This window comes from Octopus bimaculoides, chromosome 24 (assembly GCF_046866305.1).
Source record: "Octopus bimaculoides isolate indiv1 chromosome 24, ASM4686630v1, whole genome shotgun sequence".
Classification (NCBI taxonomy): Eukaryota; Metazoa; Mollusca; class Cephalopoda; order Octopoda; family Octopodidae; genus Octopus; species Octopus bimaculoides.
This window is the reverse complement of record NC_142951.1, coordinates 745799-768722: the sequence shown is the minus strand read 5'-3', so window position 1 is coordinate 768722 and position 22924 is coordinate 745799. Positions and strand designations below refer to the sequence as shown.

The following is a 22924-nucleotide window of genomic DNA, read 5'->3' as shown; positions in this document are numbered from 1 at the left end:
CGAGTCCCAGTTAGACCGAGGGTGACATGGTGGTGGAACAAGGAGGTAGACAGTGCCATAAACGCAAAAAGACAGGCCTGGAAAGACTGGAATGAAAGTGGAAGCAGAGAATGATATCAGGTGGCCAAAAGGGAAGCCAGGCATCAGGTTTACACGCAAAAGGAATAGCAGAACAGAAGAGATTTGCAAAGGAAGAGTTTCAGGAAATTCAAACGAGTCGACTCCCCCCCCCCCTATAGCTTTCAGGAAAATGGGTATTTTTCAATGAAATTTTCTAGAACTATCTTTCAGAGTGTGTAGATTACAATTATATTGGAATTTAATTTGGAAAAAAAAAAAATGGTTGGCACGCACACATACACACTGACATGCATCACAATTTTTATCGAGATACATGTTATGTGTATCAGTATGTATGTGTGCACGGCAAACAATTATTTTTTTCATATTAAATTTCCTTAAAACTGTAATCTACACACCCCAGAAGGCATTTGTAGAGAATTTCATTGAAAAAAATTCCCATTTTCCTGAAAGTTATGAGGAAACGAAAGTGTCACATGTAAATTTTCCGAAACTGCTTTCCCAAACCCCAGGAAAAATATTTTTCACAACAAATTCCAACGTAGTCAGAATCTACACGAAGCGGGAATCGCAATTCCTAACAAATGGACACATTTTTATGTATTCTAACTTCGTTGTAGCAGACCATATACGCATGAAAAAGTAATGTGAAAATATTTGGTCTTGATTTTTTTTGGTGTCGGCTCGGCTGGAAAGAGTGTTGCCCAGGCAACCCCTCTGCATCCGCCACTAGGTAAGTAAGGTTGATGATCCACGCAGCCGAATGTCTCCCATGCACGTCCTAGTACTTGATTATGAAGCTGCTGACTACAATTCGTCAACAGACTATCAACTTTAGATCACATCAAAATAATGTTCCATGCTTGTTGATGTGTTCTATTTGAAGGTACCTCTTTGTTCGGATTTGTCTACTTAGTGAAAACTATGTCCATCTTTCTGAAGGAATGAGAATTCCTGTTAATACAGGAAAGGATGCGCTTTGTTACATTTGAAACAAAAGAATGGAAAGATGCTTAGAAGCAAGGAAATGAAATAAATATCTCTTCAGCTGTAAGAATACAAAAAACTCCCATCATACAGCTGTGAAGAGGTTTCTACTCAGATAAGAACCATTATCAACATTTGTTTTACGAGCAGATTGAAATCAGTTAAAAGATTGACAAATTTAAAAGGAAGACGTCTTCTTTACAGGTAAATTATTTTTGATATCAACAGATAATTTTTAAGAATAAAAAAGCTTCATATCATTCTACATTATAAGTATTGTTTGGGAAATAATGGAAACGTTGTATATTTGACAAAGTAGCCATTGGAAGGCATGGATCAGTAAATGTTTCTCTGAGGAACAATCAAACAGGAGGATGAGAAATGATGTCGGGCGATAGATGACGCCTGAACACCTCGACTAGGTGGGGTTTTTTTTTGTTGTTGTTTTCTCATTTAATAAGTTATTCGACAAAGTTCTATACCTGGAGAGAATCAGCACCAATATCGATATCGTCAACGTACTAGACATTCAATTCCGATATTCTTTGAGCAGTACGACTGGTTGCTAAAGTAAAAAGTGTGGAACCAACGAACATCCCTGTTGAATCTCCGATTCTTAAGATATCTGACTGATTCACTCAATAATAATAATAACAACAATAATTTCATTTTATTTACCACCAACAATCCTGACTGAACGAGAATTTTTCAATGCACATCATTCAGCAGAATGCGTCGCACCTCAACACTTATTATTATTAGCAGAATTGTTAGAACATCAAGGAAATACTTGGCGATATCTGTTCCGGCTTTATACGTTCTTATTCTGAGTTCAACTCCCATTGAGGTTAACTTGCCTCTCATCTACTCAGGGTCGGTTAAATGAAATATCAATCAGGTACTGAAATCGATGTCAAAATTATTGACATTGTGCCTAAATTGGAAACAATTATTGGCAGAATTGTGAGAACGTTCAACAAATACTAAATACTACTTAATTTAAGGCCCTTTACGTTTTGAGTTCAAATCCTGCCAAGATCAGCTTTGCCTTTCATCCTTTTGTGGTCGATAAAATAAAGTACCAGGGTCGATGGTATCTACAAACATGTCTCAAAATTGCTGGCCTTGTGTCTAAGTTAGAAACCGTTATTGAACTGGGACCTTGCAAAGTTCAGTGTAGCACAATCGACGAACGGACCATACACTTCGAGTCCCACAGACGGTTTGTAGTTTTAGAAAATAGAAGCCAGGACATACCCGTCGTTAAGGGGGTGCACTGGGCAGCACTGTCCCTTCACTATTCAATGGTCTACCCACAAATTTATAGTGGTACACTTATTTCAAAACATTATTATAAATTAGTGCCCAACCAGAATATTCTGAAGCACCCCAAGGCACCAAAATCTGGTGACGGACCTGATCCAGGATATGGCAAAAAAAAGTTAGTGTCTTGGATAAAGTAATTTCCTTATTTGGTCATTTTGTGTGTGTGATTAAATTCATTTATTTAGAGAAGAAAGCTCTCATGGTGTCAATGTAAAATAGGACAGAAATACCGGGATTAAGAAGAAAAAAACAAAAAGAACAAGTAATAATTAAAATTTTGAAAAAAGAAAACTCATTAAAAAAATTTTTTATGATTAATTTACCAAATATTTTAATAAGTCTAGTTTAGTATAAATTATACAATACAAAAGTGAGAGGACCACCAATGTCTTTTTTTTTTTCTCTTTATTATTGAAAACATTTAATTCTTTCCATTATTTTGCTCGAAAATATCATATCCTTCTCTGCACTGGAAACATTTTGAAGACGTGTTACGAGCGAGAGTTTTAGGTTCGGATCCCGTCGGGGACAAGGATAATAAATACCCGAAATATTAAACATTAACCGAGAGATTTAATCTGCAGCTCATCTAACCTCATAAATGTCTTTTTTTTTTTTTCTATATCTATTTTTGTTTATTTATATTTACTATATTTTTTTACCTGATGAACTCTACTAAATTGCCACCCACTTTTTATGTCCCAGTTGGTTTGGTCACATGACAGAGCGGAGGTGAGCAGATTTGGTCACGCTTGAAGAAGTTAGCATGCTTCAAGAAATAACTGATTTACTTTCATCACGATGGCTGCAACAGCACTCAAATTAAACAGAGCTGGAACGATGCTTACCTGTCCACACCTGTTCATCAAACGATTTCTTACTCCAATATCTCTACTCCGGTCTCTTAAAGCTGGTCCCCAATACAAACTATTGCCATTTAATTTTCGATTCTATTCAACAAGTCAATGTTTACTCCATTCCTCTCCACCTGGTTACATTGACACACACGAAGAAAGCTTTCGGCAAGCCCTGCAAGATCCAACCACATTCTGGGCTAAAGCGGCCGAAGATTTAATCTGGCATAAAAAATGGCACCAGGTCCTCGATAACTCGAACCCACCCTGGACTCAATGGTAAATATCTGCTTATATTTTGCGTGGCTCCAATGTACATGGTTTAACATCTTTTTCTATCCTCTTTACACGTTAACGTATGGGATGAGTGTTTTTAACAGTACAAACACAACACATTTTCATGTTTTCTTTAATATTCGAGTATTTACTGATGTAGAAAACATTGATTGCTTCACATAGACTCAGACAGGTTCATTTTAAAGAAAAAAATATGTTTTTACATGAAAATAATATTGATCTTTAATATAGATATAAATCCTTAAATTTATGGGACAGGTTTAAGTCAATTATATCGATCGATCCAGTATTTGATTAGTTCTTTATTTGACAACATTTATCTTGGCAGAATTTGAAATGAGAAAAGAGGATAACTAAACATTTCAAAGTATTTTAATCTGATGCTTTGTCATTTATTAATTTGTCAAATGAATATTATTCACCGACTTCTTAATTGTCCTTTGCATTAAATATATTAACACTAACGGACCACCTGAAGAATCGCCATCCCACCCGGATAATAGTTACAACCCATTTTGAATAGAATTTGTGTAATTGCAATAATAAATATATTCCTTTATTTTATATGTCTTTATTGAGAAAGTTCAAAGAAGAGAGAGAGAGAGAATTAATAGAAGTTGTGATGATAGTGGAAAACCTTGTTATATGTTACATGTACTGTTGGTTTTGTTGGGGGCCGATTTTAGGGCTTCTGATGCGATGCCCCGCGTAAGTTGGATTTCTGCGCCCTTAAAAGTATAATCTCCAAAAAAAAAAAAATTTACTTGGAGGCGTAAAAGCGGCAAACATGCAAACTTCAAACCCAGCATCAAGGTTTCAAATCTTTTCATTGATGCAACGAGCAGAGACGGAGATAAACGTATTTACTCTGCAGACGACAATGGTGTCGTTGATCCAGAACGAAAGTCGAGGAATTTTCATGTATTGTTTCCTATTTCATTTTATTTATTATTTTCACAAATTTCTATTAGGATTAAGAAAACCCCGAATGACGTGACGACCCCCGGTTGTTCGTTTAGTCGTATAGGTCAGCGTCCTTCAATTTCACTCCTTCCTATTATATTTGTTTTCCTTTATCCCCCCCCCCTAAACAATAAAGACAAATATTATCTATCTCCATTGTTTTCTTTTCTCATTCTCCTTTTGACAATGTCCTCCTCTACCTGTCAACCAACTTTTTTATTTCATTTCTTTGCATTTTCCTACATTTTTCTCAACTACACTGACACAAGTTGCTCACACATATTTGTGAATTTTCGCTCGCAAAATATCATTTTCATCTCAATATATTTATATCTTCAGTTGATTTCATAAAATAAAAAGAAAACAAAATCAGACACTATCATTAGTGTCAACTTTGAGAGCTCCAACGTTAAAATGGGGTTAACTTTGCATAAATAGAATTCAGAATCTGACAATAGAGATCCAAAAAATGCTTCAATGAGAACAAGATGTTTGCATTTCTCTCGTGTGTGTGTGTGTGTGTATTTGCTATTGAGTTTGTGTCAGTGGGTTGGATCTTATTACATTACCATAGAAGGAAACTTAATTCCTTCAAACTAGTGTTTGCGTTTTGTGATTAAAACTTACTCCTGTAAACAAAGCTTGCTCTTGACTCATCAAAGGTTAGCATTACAATCATTAATATGTTATATGGGGGCCAGTAATGGTAAGATCCCTCAGATATGATTTTCTAAGCATCCACCGAGACTCAGATTGAGCAGAGGGTAGCACCATAGCTGCTAATCTGTGACTTAGATAACTTTCAGCCAAAATTGGCTCAGACCATGGCTAACCTAATAGCACCACCTGGAAAAGAGATTTAATGATGTTTCATATTGCAGTCATTGTTTGGGCATTATAGCTCATTTGAGTAAAGAGTTGTTGCTTGTAGAGATATATTCAGGTGTAGGTGCTTTACCTGGAATTTGATGGAGGATATTCATCCAGGAACTGTTTGAATGTTATGAGATCTTTTTCTTCTGTGTCTTGGAACGAGGTTAAAGGGAGCAGCATCAGACAAGGTGAAATAGTTCTGCGAAACAGTGTTGTGATGTGACACAAGCATAATTTTTGTAGCGGATAGATGGCAAGGGGTTCAAGGCTTGAGTGAATTTTAAAGGTGATGCCATCATTGGGGCAAAACGCTGTTGTAATATTTTCCACATCATATAAATGGGGCTTGTGGCAGCATTGGAAGCAATAAAGTCTGAGCTTCTTGAGCCAATCCCAATAATCAAGATCCATCATGTCCGAACGGGGCTGCGGTCAGGACAAGACGTGTTAAGCGACGGTCTAGGTTTGGGAAGGTTTGGGAGAAGCAGCTGCTATACCTGAAAATCTTTGTCTTCGATGGTGTAAGCGGCGCTGTCCTCGACGGGGCTCTGCTCTCCCTGGCGGTCCCGACTCACGGCGCACGATGTCCCCACCCTTCCGAACGTGACCTCATCTCCTGCAATCCTAACGCCACCAAGACGGTTGATGGCGTCCATCCCCAACACGACATCAACCCCGTCTATCACATAGTCGATCACGATCACCCGTAGCCTCAGCGCCGCGCTCTGTAACGCTATCTCCAGACTGGAGCTGCCCCTGCAACGGATCTCTCTACCGTCGACCGCTACTCGTCCCATCCCATTTCTTCGCCACCCTTGGCGTCACAAGTGTAGTCGTGCAACCCGTGTCCCCACAGTCGTTTCCCTGGTCGCAATCACGGGCGATGTGCCCAGTCTTCCTGCATCAATAGCAGACGGGCCCCAATTCGACGCATTCCCTCGCCATGTGCGGCCCCTGACATTTGAAACACCGGCCCGAGAACGGCCGCTGTCGTTGTTCGGTAGGCTTCCTCACGCCGCTCTCAGGCTGTCGTCTGTCGGAACGTGCCTCTGTCGCCGCCATCGCTATCGGCTTCCTTCCGACGTGCTGTGTCAACACGCGAGCTTTCGCTACTAGCTCGCTGAGCGCCATCTTCCTCCCGCCAGGCAACTGCTGTAATCGGATCCCTACGTCGTCGGGGAATCCATTTACAAACGCCAGCCGCGCCGCTCTGTCCAGGCCTTCTCCCGTAAACCCAGCCAGCGTGGCCAGTCTTCGCACTTCCGCCGCGTATTCATCCACCTCTCCGTATATGCCTCTCTCAGCCTCCGTTCGACGTTCTCTGCACTTAATCTTTCTTCCTCGTCCATTTCTAGGTAGAGGGTCAGGGCGCTCCCTTCCAAGTACAGAGCCATGAGACTTGCCACATCGCTTATTCCTTGCAGCTTGGCAACGAGCCTAATTTTTCGTATCCAAGCCATCACATCTCCTTCGCCATTAAAAGGCCTGATCACATCGCTGGCGATCCTAATCTTGGTGGCTGCCATCGCGGCGAATTTCTGCACGTGGTGCCGAAATAGCTTGTGGTGTGTGCGTACGAGTAGATGTAATCGCCTTACCTCGGTTTTCCTTTCCTCGACTGCGAGTCCATCTTGCGGTATCCGATCCTTGAAGCTTGCCCCGACCCAAGGTACACCAGGTATAGCAGCTGCTTCTCCCAAACCTTCCCAAACCTAGACCGTCGCTTAACACATCTTGTCCTGACCGCAGCCCCGTTCGAAAAGGGCACGAACGCCGATCGAGGCTCCCTCTGCCCTGTTTCCCCTTCCGGTCGACTCGCCCTTCCGGTCAGCCTCCCCAGACACCGACATCATACCACAGTAATGTCAAAACCCCTTAGAATTTCTCCGGATTCACTGAGGTCCAGACTCAATAGGGGTTAGCATCATAACCCCTAATTTGTCATTTCCAGTTAATGATGACAAAATCCCCCAGAGTTACTACGCTTCATGCACCGAGGTCCATCTTCTGGAACCCCTTTATATTTACATCTTCTGAAGAGTATATTATTAACCATGAACCCGTTGTTGTCCCCTAATTCATTGCAGTATCTCATTTAATATATTCAGGATTATATCATAAAGATAAAGCTTTGCTAATTTCACAGGGGACTCCCTGCTGTTTACTGGTTCAACTGCTTTTGTAAGTCTTCTGCACTTCAGACAGATCTATAGTGTGTGAGTTTATTTCAGTTATGCAAATGGAATTGAGGGATATTGATTGGTTATTGATTGGTGAGATTATTAGAGCTTCAAACAAATTTTCTTTGCAGAATTCATTCTGGTTGTTTGCAGTTTGGGTTCAAATCCTGCCAAAGTCAATCTTGTCTTTTATCCATGGATGGAACTGTTTTAAAACTGCTTATATTTCTTGTTTAGGTTTGTAGGTGGAGAATTTAACACAACTTACAATGCCCTTGATCGTCATGTGGAAAATGGTCTTGGAGAAAGGGTGGCCTTGGTTCACGACAGTCCAGTCACTGGTCAAATTCAAAAGATCACTTATTCTCAGCTTTTGGATGAGGTAAGCTTTATAGAATTATTCACAAAGATGATCAGAAAAAAACAAGTCAACAAACTTTAAGGAAACTGCTCTCTCTCTGTCATTTTTTTATTAATTTTTTTACATCGATGCTGTATATATATATATATATATATAGTTGAAAGGGGGAGGAAATGTGGGCTTCTTTCAGTTTCCATCAACTAAATCCACTTGCAAGGCTTTGGTCACTCTGAGGTTTTAGTAAAAGACAGTTGCCCAAGGTGCCATGCAGTGGAACTGAATCTGAAACCATGTGATAGGGAAACAAACTTCTTACCACACAGCCATGTTGTTTATTTTTTTCTTAGTTTGGGAAGATGTTTTCAACATTTCATTGTGCAATCTTTTGTTCAGCTGAGCTCTGGTTTTTCGTGTTTCCCACTGTGTGAGGCCAACACGAACTGCTTTTGTATGTTGTCTGACAGGTTGGCCCTTACAGGTGGGTGTGAGGGGCTGCGTTGTTGGAGATGAATATTCGCTTAAAGGAATGTGTGTGAATATGAATATGTGTGCATGTAAGTATGCATACACACGCATATATGTTTATATGCGTGTGTATATATATATATATATATATGTACATATATATATATACATACATACATACATACATTTGTATATAAATATATATATGCATTTATATGTATACATATATATATACATGCATATATATATATTTATATACATATATATATATACATATATATATATATATATATATATATATATATATATATATATATATATATATATATGTATGTATGTATATGTGTGTGTGAGTCTGTATCTATACACCCTGACTTGTGCCTGATATCCGCTCTTGTTGTCTGAACGTCCTTCACCTTAATTCTCCCCAAAGAGTTCATTCAGTAAAAGTTTTTTACATTCAGTGTTTGTGACACTGTTGTTATGATTCAAACAGTATTTAGTTTGTAACTCCGAATGCACATTATAACCTCGCTTGCCATCAGCAGGGCACCTCACACTTCTGCTACTGGTTTTGTTATGTCATTCACCTGACAGGTGACTAATGAGTGTGCCGAAGGACACTATATATTATCATACATTATCATATATTATCTTATATTACCCCAACACAACTACCACCACTATTACTATTATGAACTGCATTGGGGTGGTGGTGGGTTATAGAAATAGTGAAAGGGTACCTTAAACTGTCTAGTTTTCTTGAAGAGGTGGGGGCAGGGAATCTTCTAGTTAGGTTCATGTGGGGTTGGTTGAGTTAGAGGGAAGGTAATTTTATGTACAGAGAATATGGGAGACATAACAGAACCCTGATATACACAAACATGGATTAATAAAATGGGTAACATAGAGGGGCCTGTTGATATATATAATGTAATAGAATGGTTTTTATAGGAAACTTATGAAACAAAATGAGAGATGGATGCAGCTATAGGCAACATAGAGTCACTTTTCTTGGAGTTGTATCAGGTTCTGAGGGGATGATACACACACACACACACACACACACACATGTGTGTGTCACTTGAACCTATAAATTTCTACTGTTGTCATTTACTCTTCCCTACCTCCCCTCAACACCTGTTCATTATTATATTCACCCCCTAACCCATTCCCCATCCCTCACTCTATCATACATTCTTACAACCTCTACTTGCCCACACTCTCTGTCCTTCTGTTCCCTCTCACTTTTTCTCACTTCCAGCTTTGAGGGGGCCACCCTAACACCTCATCCCCACTATTTCATCTCCCTTTCCATCCCCAACCTGGTCCCTTCCAACCCACTCTTCTGTAATGTAAGTAGCCATGTATGTCCTCTACACCATGAAACCTGTTCTGTTCTGGCCCCTTCTTTCATACTTTAACCCCTCATTTCTTATCATAAAGCTACCACACTCTCTACCATAGCCCTTCTCAGTTCAAGGGGACTTTACTCTTGCAAGCTACATGGTGGCCTCACTTGCACTGGTGCTATGAAAACGGCACCCAGTACACACTGTAAAGGAGTTGGTATTAGGAAAGGCATCCAGCCATAGATATATATATACACACACACACACATATATATATATATATATATATATATATATATATATATATATACGACAGGCTTCTTTCAGTTTCCGTCTACCAAATCCACTCACAAGGCTTTGGTCAGCCTGAGGCTATAGTAGAAGACACTTGCCCAAGGTTCCATGCAGTGAGACTGAACCCGGAACCATGTGGTTGGGAAGCAAACTTCTTACCACAACCACTCCTGTGCTTATTTCATATTTAAAATGTGAAGGTACATGGTTCAGTGTATATATATATATGTGTGAGAGAGAGAGAGAGAGAAGTGTTAGAGGTTTGAGCAGGGATGGGGGCTGTCACAGGATCAGATTGTTTGAAGGGGATATCGATGTCACCACCAGGACAGAGTGGGTGGGGCTGACCACAGTTTGAAGGTGAAGTCAAAGTCAGGCGTAGGGAGACAGCACTACTTGAAGGTGAAATTAGAGTCATTGCGAAGGGAGATATCTTTGTTATGGACAGTTTAGGGGTGGTCAAAAAAGCCCTTTCATACCCAATGACCTTTGATCTCCAAGTGTTTCCAGAAGCAAGGGACCACTGGCATTTAGGTAACTGGTTGTTATTTATTCCCTGGTTCAGTAAATATATAATGAAAAGACATTCCAACCATGGCCATCAAATAGTTTTATAGGCATCTGGGACTAATATTACCTAGTATGTCCTTCCCCATTTTTATGATGGTAGAGTGTTATTTAAGAGAACTTTAGCTGCTTTTTCTAGCAGGACGAATGACCTTAAATATACTCCCTGTCAGTCAGTTAAGTAATTTTCGACAATGCACATATTTGTTATCAGGTATGGCTTTGTGATTAAAAAGTTTGCTTCCCAATATCATGATTTCAGGTTCGATTCCTTTGCATGGCACCTTAGGCAAGTTTCTTCTAATATAGCTCTGCATTAACCAGAGTGTTGTAAGTGAATTTGGTAGACAGAACCTCAAAGAAGCCCATCATGTATGTATATATATATGTGTGTGTGTATATAAGTATATAGGTATATGTATAATTAATTATAAGATAGTAATATCTCTCTCTTTCTCTCTGTTTATCTGTATGAATACATTTCTGTGTACACACATGCGTGTGTGTGTGTTTGTTTGTTTGCCAAAATCAACTGAATGTCCAGTCAGCCATACCAAATGGTCAGTATCCTAAAGCCACATCTGATCGTCTCATTTTATCAGCTTTTGAACTTATTCCATTAATTTTCCTACAATAACAATTTTTCAGGTGAAACATTTTGCTGGAGTTCTAAGAAAACATGGTGTTGAGAAAGGAGATCGTGTCCTGATCTACATGCCAGCCATTCCTCAGGCTATTGTAACTATGTTGGCAGCAGCCAGAATTGGAGCCATTCATGCTGTAGTGTTTGGAGGATTTGGTGCCAAAGAACTTGCCAACAGAATTGCACATGCAAAAGTAAGAGAAATTTGATTGGTTATTGGTGAAATATCGATTTATAAATTTAGGGCACAAAGGAAGAAATATTGAGGATTATGTAAATAAATCTTTAGAAACTTCTCAACCACGTGGTCTCTGGTTCAATCCCAAAGGCTGACCAAAACTGTCTGTGGATTTGATACATGGAAACTGAAAGAAGCCTTTGTGTATATTCCAGTGTAAGAAGACCTTTTGTAGTGGAAATTAATCCCTGGAGAAAATTCTCTTCAAAGACAACAGTATGGGTGAAGATGCATCAATCTTCCTCGGTGAATTCCGTCTGACCCATGCTAGCATGAATAAGTAGATGTTAAAACAATGAGGATGATGGTGTTCTCCATGTCATGCTTACATCCATCTAAACTTCCATGCTTCCCAAAATTCACCAATTCTACTTTTGACGTCCCCCCCACCCAACTTTATTTTTTTATATTTTATAAATATTTCTTTTTTTTTTCATGACTCTTTCACTGCCCACTTCCTGTTCATTGGCTAATTCTTCTTTTTTTTTTTTTGTGATGGGATGTAGTGTATACAATAAGTTCGTTTGTTTTTGTTTTTTTTTATTTTGCTGTTGTATGCTTTTAATCTTAATTCTGAATTTCTACAATTCTGTTTCAAGCCCAAAGTCATTGTCAGCTCAAACTGTGGCATTGAACCAACCAGGATTGTTGAATATAAACCAATTTTAGATGAAGCATTGGAACTAATCAGCCACAAACCGAAAAAATGTATCATTTTCAACAGACCCCAGGTGAGCTTTCTCTTTACTAATTTTACTGCTCATTTTACACGCTATATATACACGTATATTCAGTTCCAGTCTATATATATATATATATATACATATATATATATATATATATATATATATATATACACACAGATATGCACTCTCTCTCTCTCTCTCTCTCTCTCTCTCTCTCATGCGCGCGTGTGTGTGTGTGTGTATCCATGTCTTGTCAGTGAATTTGGTCAACAGAAACTAAAAGAAACTCCTTCTGTGTGTGTGTGTGTGTGTGTGTGTGTGTGTGTGTGTGTTCTTGACATTGCTCGGGAATTGTGAACAAGTGTCATACAAATGGTGTTCTTTGTCTCCAATATTCTGTGAGAGCATGTTTGGTCATGTGTAAATATTACATTATTTGGAACCTGGTGAGGGTTGGCAACAAGAAGGGCTCCTGGCCATAGAAAATCTGCATGAGCACATTTCATCAGATCCATGGAAGCATGGAAAAGTAGACATTAAATTGTGGTGGGGTGATGGTGGAGGAGGAGAATAAATCAGAACATTTTCCTCTTAATTTAATAATAAAACAAGATATAAAATATATAAATTTTGTACAAATAAATTTTGTGGATGTATCTTATTAAACATTGAAAGAAATGAATTGTAATTTTTAAAGATTTAAAAAAAAAAAAATTGTCTTTTATGCATTCATTAATTCCAAATCAGTTGGACTTGAAACATTATTATTTCTGAATTAATGTTTTACAGGCAGAAAAAGCAAAGTTTAAGAAAGGCCTTGATGTATGTTACATGGAAGAACTTTCTTCTGCCTCACCAACAGATTGTGTACCAGTGCCAGCAATGGATCCCCTGTACATTCTACATACATCTGGAACCACTGGATTACCTAAGGTAGAGATTATTTTATTTGGAAACATTTCATATTTGCAAAAACCAATGAACACAAAACTATCAAATAAATACAAAGTACAACAGACTGAAACATAAACAGTTTTACTAAAAACACCTGACAGCACTAAGCTGCCAGTGCCCCTGGACTGGCTCCTGTGCAGGTGGCACGTAAAAAACACCATTTGAGCGTGGCCGTTGCCAGTACAGTCTGACTGGCCCTCGTGCCGGTGGCACATAAAAGCACCCACTACATTCTCGGAGTGGTTCGCATTAGGAAGGGCATCCAGCTGTAGAAACTCTGCCAGATCGGATTGGAGCCTGGTGCAGCCTCCTGGTTCGCCAGTCCTCAGTGAAATCGTCCTACAGAGGAGATGCCTCCCATGGATTCAGGTTCAGTTGCACTGCATGGCACTTTGGACGAGTGTCTTCTTCTATAACCCCAGGCAGACCAAAAGTCTGTGAGTGGATTTGTTAGACATATATGTAAATATATATCTATGTCTATATGTATGTATATATCTATGTATGTGTATGTATATATATATATCTATATATGTACATATGTATCTGTGTCTGTATGTACGTTTGCATGCATGTGAGTGTGTGTGTGTGTTTGTGACTCTTTGTTATGACATTGCATAATTGTAAACGAGTGTCACTGTTATACAAGCAGTACCATTCGTCTCCAGTCTTCCATGTAAAACGTATCTGAGTAATGGGGAAATATTACCTTGCTTGTAAACAGATGAGTGTTGGTGACAGGAGGAGCATCTAGCCATAGAAAATCTGCCCCTGCAGTCATCATAGAAAAGTGGATATTACCTAAAATGATGATGAGGGAAATTTTGAATTATCCCTAAATATTCTTCAAAAAAGAGTGTATTTGTTCGCTTTGGAATTCTAAATTACATTTTACTTTCTCAATATATTTTCAGGCCATTGTACGTCCAAATGCCGGCCATGCTGTAGCACTGAAGTGGGCCATTCAAAATGTTTATGGTATCAAACCAGGGGAGGTAAGTACGATTGATTTTTTTTTTTTAAACTAAAAATCTCAACATTTGCTGACCCTTGATCCCTATTGTTTGGGAAATGAACTTCTCGACCACACAGCTATGCCTGTGTCTTTAGAAAAGGGGTTAAGTTCAATGCTAAAGCAGTGCAGCTAACCAAATTCTTTTGAAACTGGCAAATTTTCTGTTGATTTTTAACTGGGACTTATTTTATTGACCCCCAAAGGATGAAAGACAGAATCAACCTCAGCAACATAAATGTGGACAAAATGCTTAGCAGCATTTTGCCCAGCATGCTAACAATTCTGCCAGCTCAGTGCCTTATCTACAGCAATTAATTATATTAATATTTAATAATGGTGCATATTAGGATTAACAAAGATTTGTCATCCCATTTTTATGAGATGAACCATTTCTTGTTTGCTTCAAATGTTTTCTTCCATATTTCTCTTGACAGGTCTGGTGGGCAGCCTCTGATCTTGGTTGGGTGGTTGGTCACTCTTTCATAGCTTATGGTCCTTTACTTAATGCAAACACATCTATTTTATTCGAGGTAGGTTCTATTTGGAAATAATTCATTTATCTTTTCATATTTGGCTCAAAAGTTGAATTTCAATATTTTAAAGAAAGAAACAACAACTAAAAAAAAAAACTGTGTATTCCAGGGCAAACCAGTTGGCACTCCTGATGCCAGTGCCTATTTCCGAGTACTGAAAGACTATGAAGTGGCTGGCATGTTTGTTGCACCAACAGCTTTGCGTGCAATTATAAAAGAGGTAAGGAAAATATATTTACTTACCCACCTTTTAATGACGAAACAAGTTGGGCAGAATCTCTCTGCATCACATGCATTCTATCATAATGAGAAGTCATCTTCACCATCATCATCATTAAATGGCAGTACAGAAAGGGGAGCACAAGAATAGTAATAATTATACTGTTATCAAGGGAGATGATGTGTGGATGGGTATGTTGAAAGTGTGTGTGAGGAGAGAGACAGATGTGTCTAAAGAGAGTGAAAGATGTAGAGTGATAGGAGCAAATAAACAAGAAATTCAGGTGAGAGAGGAAAAGATAACTTGGTAGCACAAAAGAGTGATCAATGTAAAATATAAGTGGAGAGGGGGCAATATTCTTTTTAACTGTTCTGAATGTAATCTTGCTAATCTATTCTCATTTTCTTCCTGTAGGACAACAAAGGAAAACACGCTGAGAAATATTTCCCATTTTCCAAGTAAGTTGCCTAAAAAATATGTTTCTTTGACATATTTATGAAATACTTGTGTTTTTCCGTACAGTATCCTTTACCCTTCATCATCATTGTTTTACAACCACTTTTCCATGCTCACATAGGATGCATGGAATTTGTTGAGGCAAATTTTCTAAGGCCAGATGCTCTTGAGATTGAGATGGGTCTGGATTTTATTTATTTTCTTGTGTGTCAAACCTTTTGAGATGTCTTTGATCTTGCCAGGCTTCATGGCATCGGTCCTGAAATTTTTCCCACATAACAAGCACATAGCCATTATTTTGTTGACAATGGATGGTATAAAATCTAAATTTAAATACTGTTGTGAACACTGCTGGAATTAATATCAAAGACTGCCATTCTGGGTGCTAAACTTTAAAAAAGAAAAGAGAAAAAGAATAAATTCAAAGTTGTAAGACAACTAAATCTATTTGACTGTAAATGGGCAATGAATTTAATCTCTTGTATTGAACATCTCTGTTGCAATATCTTCCTTAAAAGTGAACACTTGTCCTCATAAGTGTGGCTACAGAATTTACTTAAGGGTTGCAAATGCAGGTTCAAAATGTTTTACAAACAAAGTCAGTTTTTTCAATCTTAATACCTGAACAAACACAGGTATCCAAAACATTTTGATTATCTGTATCATGGAACTACATCCAGTCTTCGTAGAAATTCTTCAAATATTTAAGCAAGCAAATGTCCATTTGAAATTTAAGTGTTTCTATGCAAGTTATTTCGTTTATATAACTTTTCATAGTTTGCTTCTTACAGGCTGAAGGCTATGTATGTGGCTGGGGAGCATTGTGATAAAACAACAATGCAATGGACCAAGAGTATTGTACAGAAACCAGTTTTGGACAATTGGTGGCAAACAGGTGCGGTTCTACTCCTATCTCTTTATCTTGTACTGGTTTCACTCATTGGATTGAGACCATGTTGCTTGAATAATAATTAAATTTTTAAAAATATAAACTAAAATCTATTTAAATTCCCTCACAAGACTTTGGTCATCTCAAGGCTACAGCAGAAGACACTTGCTCAAGGTGTTGCACAATGGAATGGAACCTGGAACCATGAGGTCGGGAAGTAAACTTATGCACGCAGCCACATGCGTGTGTGTGTGATGTGATGTGATGTGGTGAGTGAGCGGGTGAGTGAGTGAGTGAGGGTGTGTATGTGTGTGAATGATTTCATATTTCCCCTCTGCATGTCTTTGCTAGTCGTAAGCAAAAATGCCACTGTTCTCACAGTCAGTGTTGCTTGTTTGCACTTCACCACGGAAGCACATTCCAACTCCCGACCTGTCTTGATATGTTGCTTGGTCTCTGTAAGCAAAAAGGTGCTTTCAAACAATTTGTCTCTACTTCTCTACGTAACTATGTCTGAGTTGTTTATTGTTCAACAGATTCAGAGATTATTGCATTTCCTGGAAACAAACGAGGGTTGGCAGCAGGAAAGGCATCTGGCAACATAAAAATCTCTGCCCCAACGTAGTCATGTCTGACTCTTCTAAGTATAGAAAAATATACATTAGGGCGATGATGATGATGATAGTGGTGGTGGTTGTGCCACTGCTGGGGTGCCACTAAATTTCTCAATAATGATATTTCTTTTTCTTTTCAGAAACATCTTGGCCAGCATTAGCTTCTTGTTATGGTCTTGGAATGAATATGGAGCCATCCATTGGGGTATCTGGAAAACCTGTTCCTGGTTGGAATGGTGAATTTCTTAATCATATTTTAATTACTCATTAGATAATTTCATTCAATTCTTCGAATTTTGTAAAAATTATTTCAAAAGTTCATGACATAAATAACAATAGCAGAAATTTTCTGGTTCTCTGTAATTATTAACAGAAACTGTCAACTGTCATTCTGGAGCAATTGATACATTGAAAAGAATTTAGTTTACTCTGTGTATCTGCCTCATTCAAGCTTTTTATTTACCTTCAGTATACCTGTAATCTCAGTACACTTCTTGTACACCAGTTTTTATCACCATGTATGCTATATGAAGCTCCAGCTATTTCCAGATGGCAGCACCATCTTCTTTTTGATTAATAAAACTTTAGTTTTCACCAAGTTCACTCTGGGGCCTCTCAATTCTAGGTTTTTTCTTCTGGAAGCATTCTACAGATCCTGTTTTAAGGTCATCAGAATATAATGTTTTATTTTACTTATTATAATTAATTGCTCAATTTTTGTTAAACTTTTGTCATTTTTCAGTCAAAATAATGGCCCCAAAATCTTTACAAGAAACTAAAATCGGTGATCTGGGCCAAATTGTTATCAAGTAAGTGTTAACCTTAGATGTGAAACAGCTAATAATATTAACTATAATATAATAATATATAATATGATATAATATAACACAATATAATATAATAATGATAGTCAGTGTGTGTGTGTGTGTGTGTGTGCGTTGCAGAAACCTGCTTTAACTCTGTGTGCAGTTTAGTATATGTATTTGTTTGCATAAAAGGGATTATAACCCAAACTGTGTCCTTTTTAAGCACTTCTGCATGTAATCAAATGTTTGTAGACGGATGTTTTCTCTTGGATAAGATATCTGTAGCAATTGAAATTTCTAGTGAATTACATATCAAGATAGCGGACTGGAAGAATTTGGTATGTTTTTAATTCCATGTCAGACATGTTTCATTACAGAAGAGAAGTCACAAAGACATACACGAAGAAAAATATTATTATTTTTGAGTCTTTATCTGAAGAATTATGGATCAGAGATTTTCCTACCTCTATACCTTTGTAGCTCCTGTCCTGTAATGAAACACATCTAAAACAGAATTAAAAATATACCAAATTTTTCCATTTATTTTTTGTTGTTGTTGTTTTGATATGTATTTATTTGAATGTATGAGTGCTTATTTTTATTTTATTTCTGATAAAAGAACTTACATGAACAAAAGCATGTTACTATCATTAGGCATGGGATACAGCTTTTGAAGCTGTAACCATATTGCACTCAGATACACTCACAAATATACAACCAGCAATGACATAAATTGCTTCAATTTCATTCTTCAGGCTTCCTCTTCCCCCTGGGGCATTTATTTCTCTTTGGGAAAACAATGAAGGATATAAGAAGATCTATTTCACAAAGTATCCGGTGAGTTTCTTTTTTTCCATGAATTCTTGATCTGAAATCATTTTGTTCTGGTTTTGGTATTTTGGATTGTCTTCCAGAGACAGATAGTGCCATGGCTGGATGGTTAAGAAGTTCACTTCTCAACCATGTGGTCTTGGGTTCTACTATGGCATCAGGCTAGCCAAACCCTTACAAGGGGATTTGATGGACAGAAGCTGAAAGGAGCCTGGGAACAATAATGGTTAAGAGACAGTTCCACACTCTTCAAAATCTGGGAACTTCTGAACCAGGGACCCACAACTAGATGCAGTTTAAAGTCATATCCACACACATATATGCATTACATACATGTACATACACACACGCACACATATGCATAATGACATGGTGCAGTATATTTGTCATTGCAGGGTTACTATGACACAATGGATTCTGGGGTGCATGACGGGGATGGATACGTCTCTGTCTTGACAAGAACTGATGATGTCATCAATGTGGCAGGGCATCGACTCTCAACAGGTGCTTTGGAAGAGGTAAGAACGCCATCGGTTTTAAGCTTTGTTTTTTTTTACTTGATCATTCCTGGTAACAACCTCTTCACTGTCAATGAAGGTTAAGAAGAAGTACTTGGATTGAAAGTTTGATTTGTAGGTAGGTAAGGGGTTGGGGTGAGAAGAAAGTAAAGTTTTATTGGGAGGTAGGTGGGGTTTTGGGTGGGTGAGTGGCTGGGGGGGGGGGGAACTAGATATATGCATAGTTCAAGCGGAACTCTTTAGTTTGTGACATAAACAGATAAATAGATGGTAGGTAGGTAGGTGGGTGTTTAGGTAGGTAGGTAGAACTGGAATTGTGTACAGAGAATGAGATAGACAAACGAATACGTATTAGCTACCTTGATTGACAGGTAGATTGATAGATAGATAGATAGACAAACAGAGGTAGATAGATAGACAGACATAGATGGATAGATAGATATAGATAAAAAGACAGATAAACCTTGATGTCAGAAGATGAAGTTTATATATTAGATGTTTTCATATATAATATATATTTTATATGTATATATATTTATATATATATTTTTATATATCCCCTTATGTGTATAAACCTGTAGACACATGAATATACACTCATACAAACACACCCATAAATGCGTTTACAAGAGTTAGTTTTTGTAAAATATAGTTTAAATCTGAATTTCATTTGCAGGCAATTATGCAAAATAGTGCTGTGGCTGATGCGGTTGTTATTGGTGTCCCTGATGACCTGAAAGGTCAAGTGCCCTTAGGATTGTGTGTCCTGAAATCAGGTAAGAAGTGGTGAACTTCGATTTTGAGCTTTTGTTGAGCCTCTGATGTGTGTGTGGGGGGGGGGCGGTTCTGTGAGAATATTGACTTTGTTAGATTGTGACTCATTATTGAAGTGTTATTAGTCTCTTGGTGGTGGTAAGAAGAGTTATTTTGGTTGGTGATCAGTCAGTATTCCAGCCATGGCCTTCCCATCTTCTTTTCGTTTTTGTCAGAAAATTGCTTTGTGAGTGGATTTGGTGAGTGAAAGAAGCCTGTTGTGTGTGTGTGTGTGTGTACCCTTGTCTTGACATCATGTGATGGTTATAAATATGCATGACCATCATAGAAGCAATGTGGAGGAAATATTACTTTTCTTGGAAATAAATGTTTGTGACAGAAAGGGAGTCTGGTGTAAAAAATTCTGCCTGACCCATGCAAGCATGGAAAAGTGGCTTTTAGATGATGGTTATGATGATGATGATGATGCTATATCGAGAACATTTATGGCTAAGATTTTGATACAAATCATATAAAACTATGATATTGATTTATGTATGCCCACCCTACACACACCTCGATGTTTAGTAATTAATTCATTTTAAATTAGAGAGATTTTGTTTGTTTTGAAATTTCAGGTTTGACCAAGAATACAAATGAAATTATAGAAGACGTTATACAAATTGTGCGAGAGAGTATCGGTCCAGTTGCTTATTTTAAACAAGCGGTTATAGTGCCAGCATTACCGAAAACCAGATCAGGAAAAACTGCTCGCAACACAATCGCAGCTTTGGCAGCTGGAAAGGAATTTAAGGTAAGAATCAACGGTTGCAGATAAAAGAACTAAAATCTCTAAGGAACAGATGCAGAAGCACGTATTCTAGTGGTTAGAGTATTGCACTCACAATTCTAAGATTGTGGGTTCAATTCCCAGCCTGGGCAGAGTGTTGTGTTCTTGAGGAAAAAACACTTTGTTTCATGTTGCTCCTGTCCATTTTACTTTAAATGAGAAATCCTGGGATGGACTGGGATCCTGTTGTCTCAGTCATGCTATGGAGACTGCATAACTGGCCCCACAAGACAGCCAGAATCTCTGAAAATGATATTTGTTTTCCAGTTGAGAATTATAAACTAAACTCCTTTTGCTAAGCATAATCATATTTTCTCCCTCTCTGCTGAATAAGTTTGCTTCCCAGTCACACAGTTTGGGGCTCACCCCCACCCCCACCCCACTAGGTGGCACCATCATAAAGGTCATCTGGCTGTAGAGAATCGGTCTCAACAAATTCTGTTTGACTCCTGCAAGAATGGAAAGAAAAGTGGACACTGAAACGATGACAATGAAGCACTGGAAAGTGAAGTTGGTTCAGTGGCATTAATGCCAACCTTGTATCCACCACTTGCTAGACAATGGAAATACGGACCAAGTCCTAGTGTTGACCTTGGTTCTTTTGTCTTTCCCAAACTGCTGCTTATAATGTCAACATTCACAAGTCCCAAAAGTTTATTCAAAATGCATTATGATGACCATTCATCATCATCATCATCAACGTTCTCGTGGGTGAGCAATTTTTTCCATGGAAGACTGAAGATGAAAGATACTCGTTTACACCTGTCACCCAATGTCAAGGCAAAGAGACACAAAACCACACACATTTATGACAGGATTCATATATGACATATACGGACCAAATCCACTCAGCTCAGGGTCCAAAGTACCTTTCTTTTAACCCTTTAGCATTTAAACCAGCCACATCCAGCCTAAAATATTTCACCTGTTTTATGTTCAAACCGGCCACATCCAGCCTCTCACACCTACCTCACAATGTCATTCTAAAAATAAACAACCACATCACCGAAAGCTATGAGATAATGTAGAATTAATTTGAAACAATACAAATAAATAAGCATTACACTTGATACAATAATCTGAATCTTAAAGGGTCAAACTTTTTTAACTCCTTTATTACACAGCTGTGCTGGCATTATAACAAAATGGTTAAAAGTTGGGATCCTGAAACCTTACAAAATTTCAAGAATATCATCATAAGTTTATCTTATTTCTGCTTTTTTCCCCCCTTTCCTTTTCCAGATTCCACCCACAATTGAAGATCCAAATGTGTACAATGCCATCAGGGAAGCTCTGCAGTCGATTGGATTTGCAAAAACAGTTAATGTCGCTGGACATTAAAGCCTTGAATTAACGGAAATAATTCGATATTAAATTTATTTTTATATCATTGATTGGACAGAAGCCATGTAATATACACGATGATATATATTATGATAATATGTTTTACATCTAAAATAATATTCGGATTCCTTATAGTCAGAGAAAGAATGTGTGTGTGTGTGTGAAAATGTATGAAGGTGAAAACCAAGGGATTAAGGTGTTGTGGTCATAATCGGTAGACCATGGTTTCAATTTCCAGACCAAACGATGCATTGGGTTCTTGACTAAAAGCACTTTATTTAACATCTCTTCTCACCTGTTAATGGATAACCCTCTGACAGCTGGGGGGGGGGGGGTTAACTGTGTGACAAACCAGTGTCTCATTCAGGAAGGACTAGTGTGATCTAAGTCACTTATGTAACTATGGAAACCTGGTTCGTTTCTGGCTTTCAGAGTCCTGACTGAAGATGCATGTGTGTAGGGTGGGGGTGGCTATATAATTCAGAACGAGATTTCACTTTATGTAACTTAACCAAATTTATAAATTTTTAACGATATCTAAACTCTACATCGACTTAACTTTTAAATTACGTTAATATTTCAGTTGTTACTGTTTACAAATGGAAATAAAATGCAGTGATTTTTCTTAATTTTTTACTGTTTGTCCCTTCTGTTAAGCATGGGCTGGACAGGGGACATAATTGAGGCAGGGGTCTGATGCTCTTCCAGTTGCCAACTCTAAACTGTTTATTGAAGGAAGTGATTTCTTATGCCACAGGTCTTTAAAAGCCTTGAATCATTGATCTTGATGTCCAACAAAGAAAGTAAACACCATATCTCTCAAGCAAAGCTGTGAAACATTACACACACACACATATGTATTACTGGATTCAGTCTGCTGCACAACACCTTTGACCAGTGTCTTCACTTCTACAACAGTTCCAAGCTGACCAAAGCTTCAATAAATTCCTCTGGACCATGCAAGTAAGGCAGTA

The 22924-nt window shown here is 38.1% G+C and overlaps 1 protein-coding gene across 3 annotated transcripts; it reads left to right on the top strand.

The window, feature by feature from the left end:
- The first annotated feature begins 3178 nt into the window (after window positions 1–3178).
- On the top strand, window positions 3179–22579 carry LOC106871378 (acyl-CoA synthetase short-chain family member 3, mitochondrial). 3 transcript variants are annotated; one of them, XM_089341155.1, is made up of 17 exons: window positions 3179–3527; window positions 7799–7943; window positions 11249–11437; window positions 12081–12212; window positions 12957–13100; window positions 14036–14116; window positions 14571–14666; window positions 14779–14889; window positions 15304–15347; window positions 16137–16240; window positions 16989–17084; window positions 17591–17657; window positions 18410–18491; window positions 18881–19003; window positions 19680–19779; window positions 20395–20570; window positions 21849–22579. In XM_089341155.1, the coding sequence occupies exons 1-17, from the start codon at window positions 3196–3198 to the stop codon at window positions 21945–21947; spliced, it is 2121 nt and encodes a 706-aa protein (XP_089197281.1). In that variant the 5' UTR covers window positions 3179–3195; the 3' UTR covers window positions 21948–22579. The 3 variants fall into 3 exon arrangements, with proteins under 3 accessions (XP_089197281.1, XP_089197283.1, XP_089197282.1); XM_089341157.1 differs by lacking the exons at window positions 3179–3527; window positions 7799–7943 and adding an exon at window positions 10390–10567; XM_089341156.1 differs by lacking the exons at window positions 3179–3527; window positions 7799–7943 and adding an exon at window positions 11024–11160.
- Window positions 22580–22924: the final 345 nt, after the last annotated feature.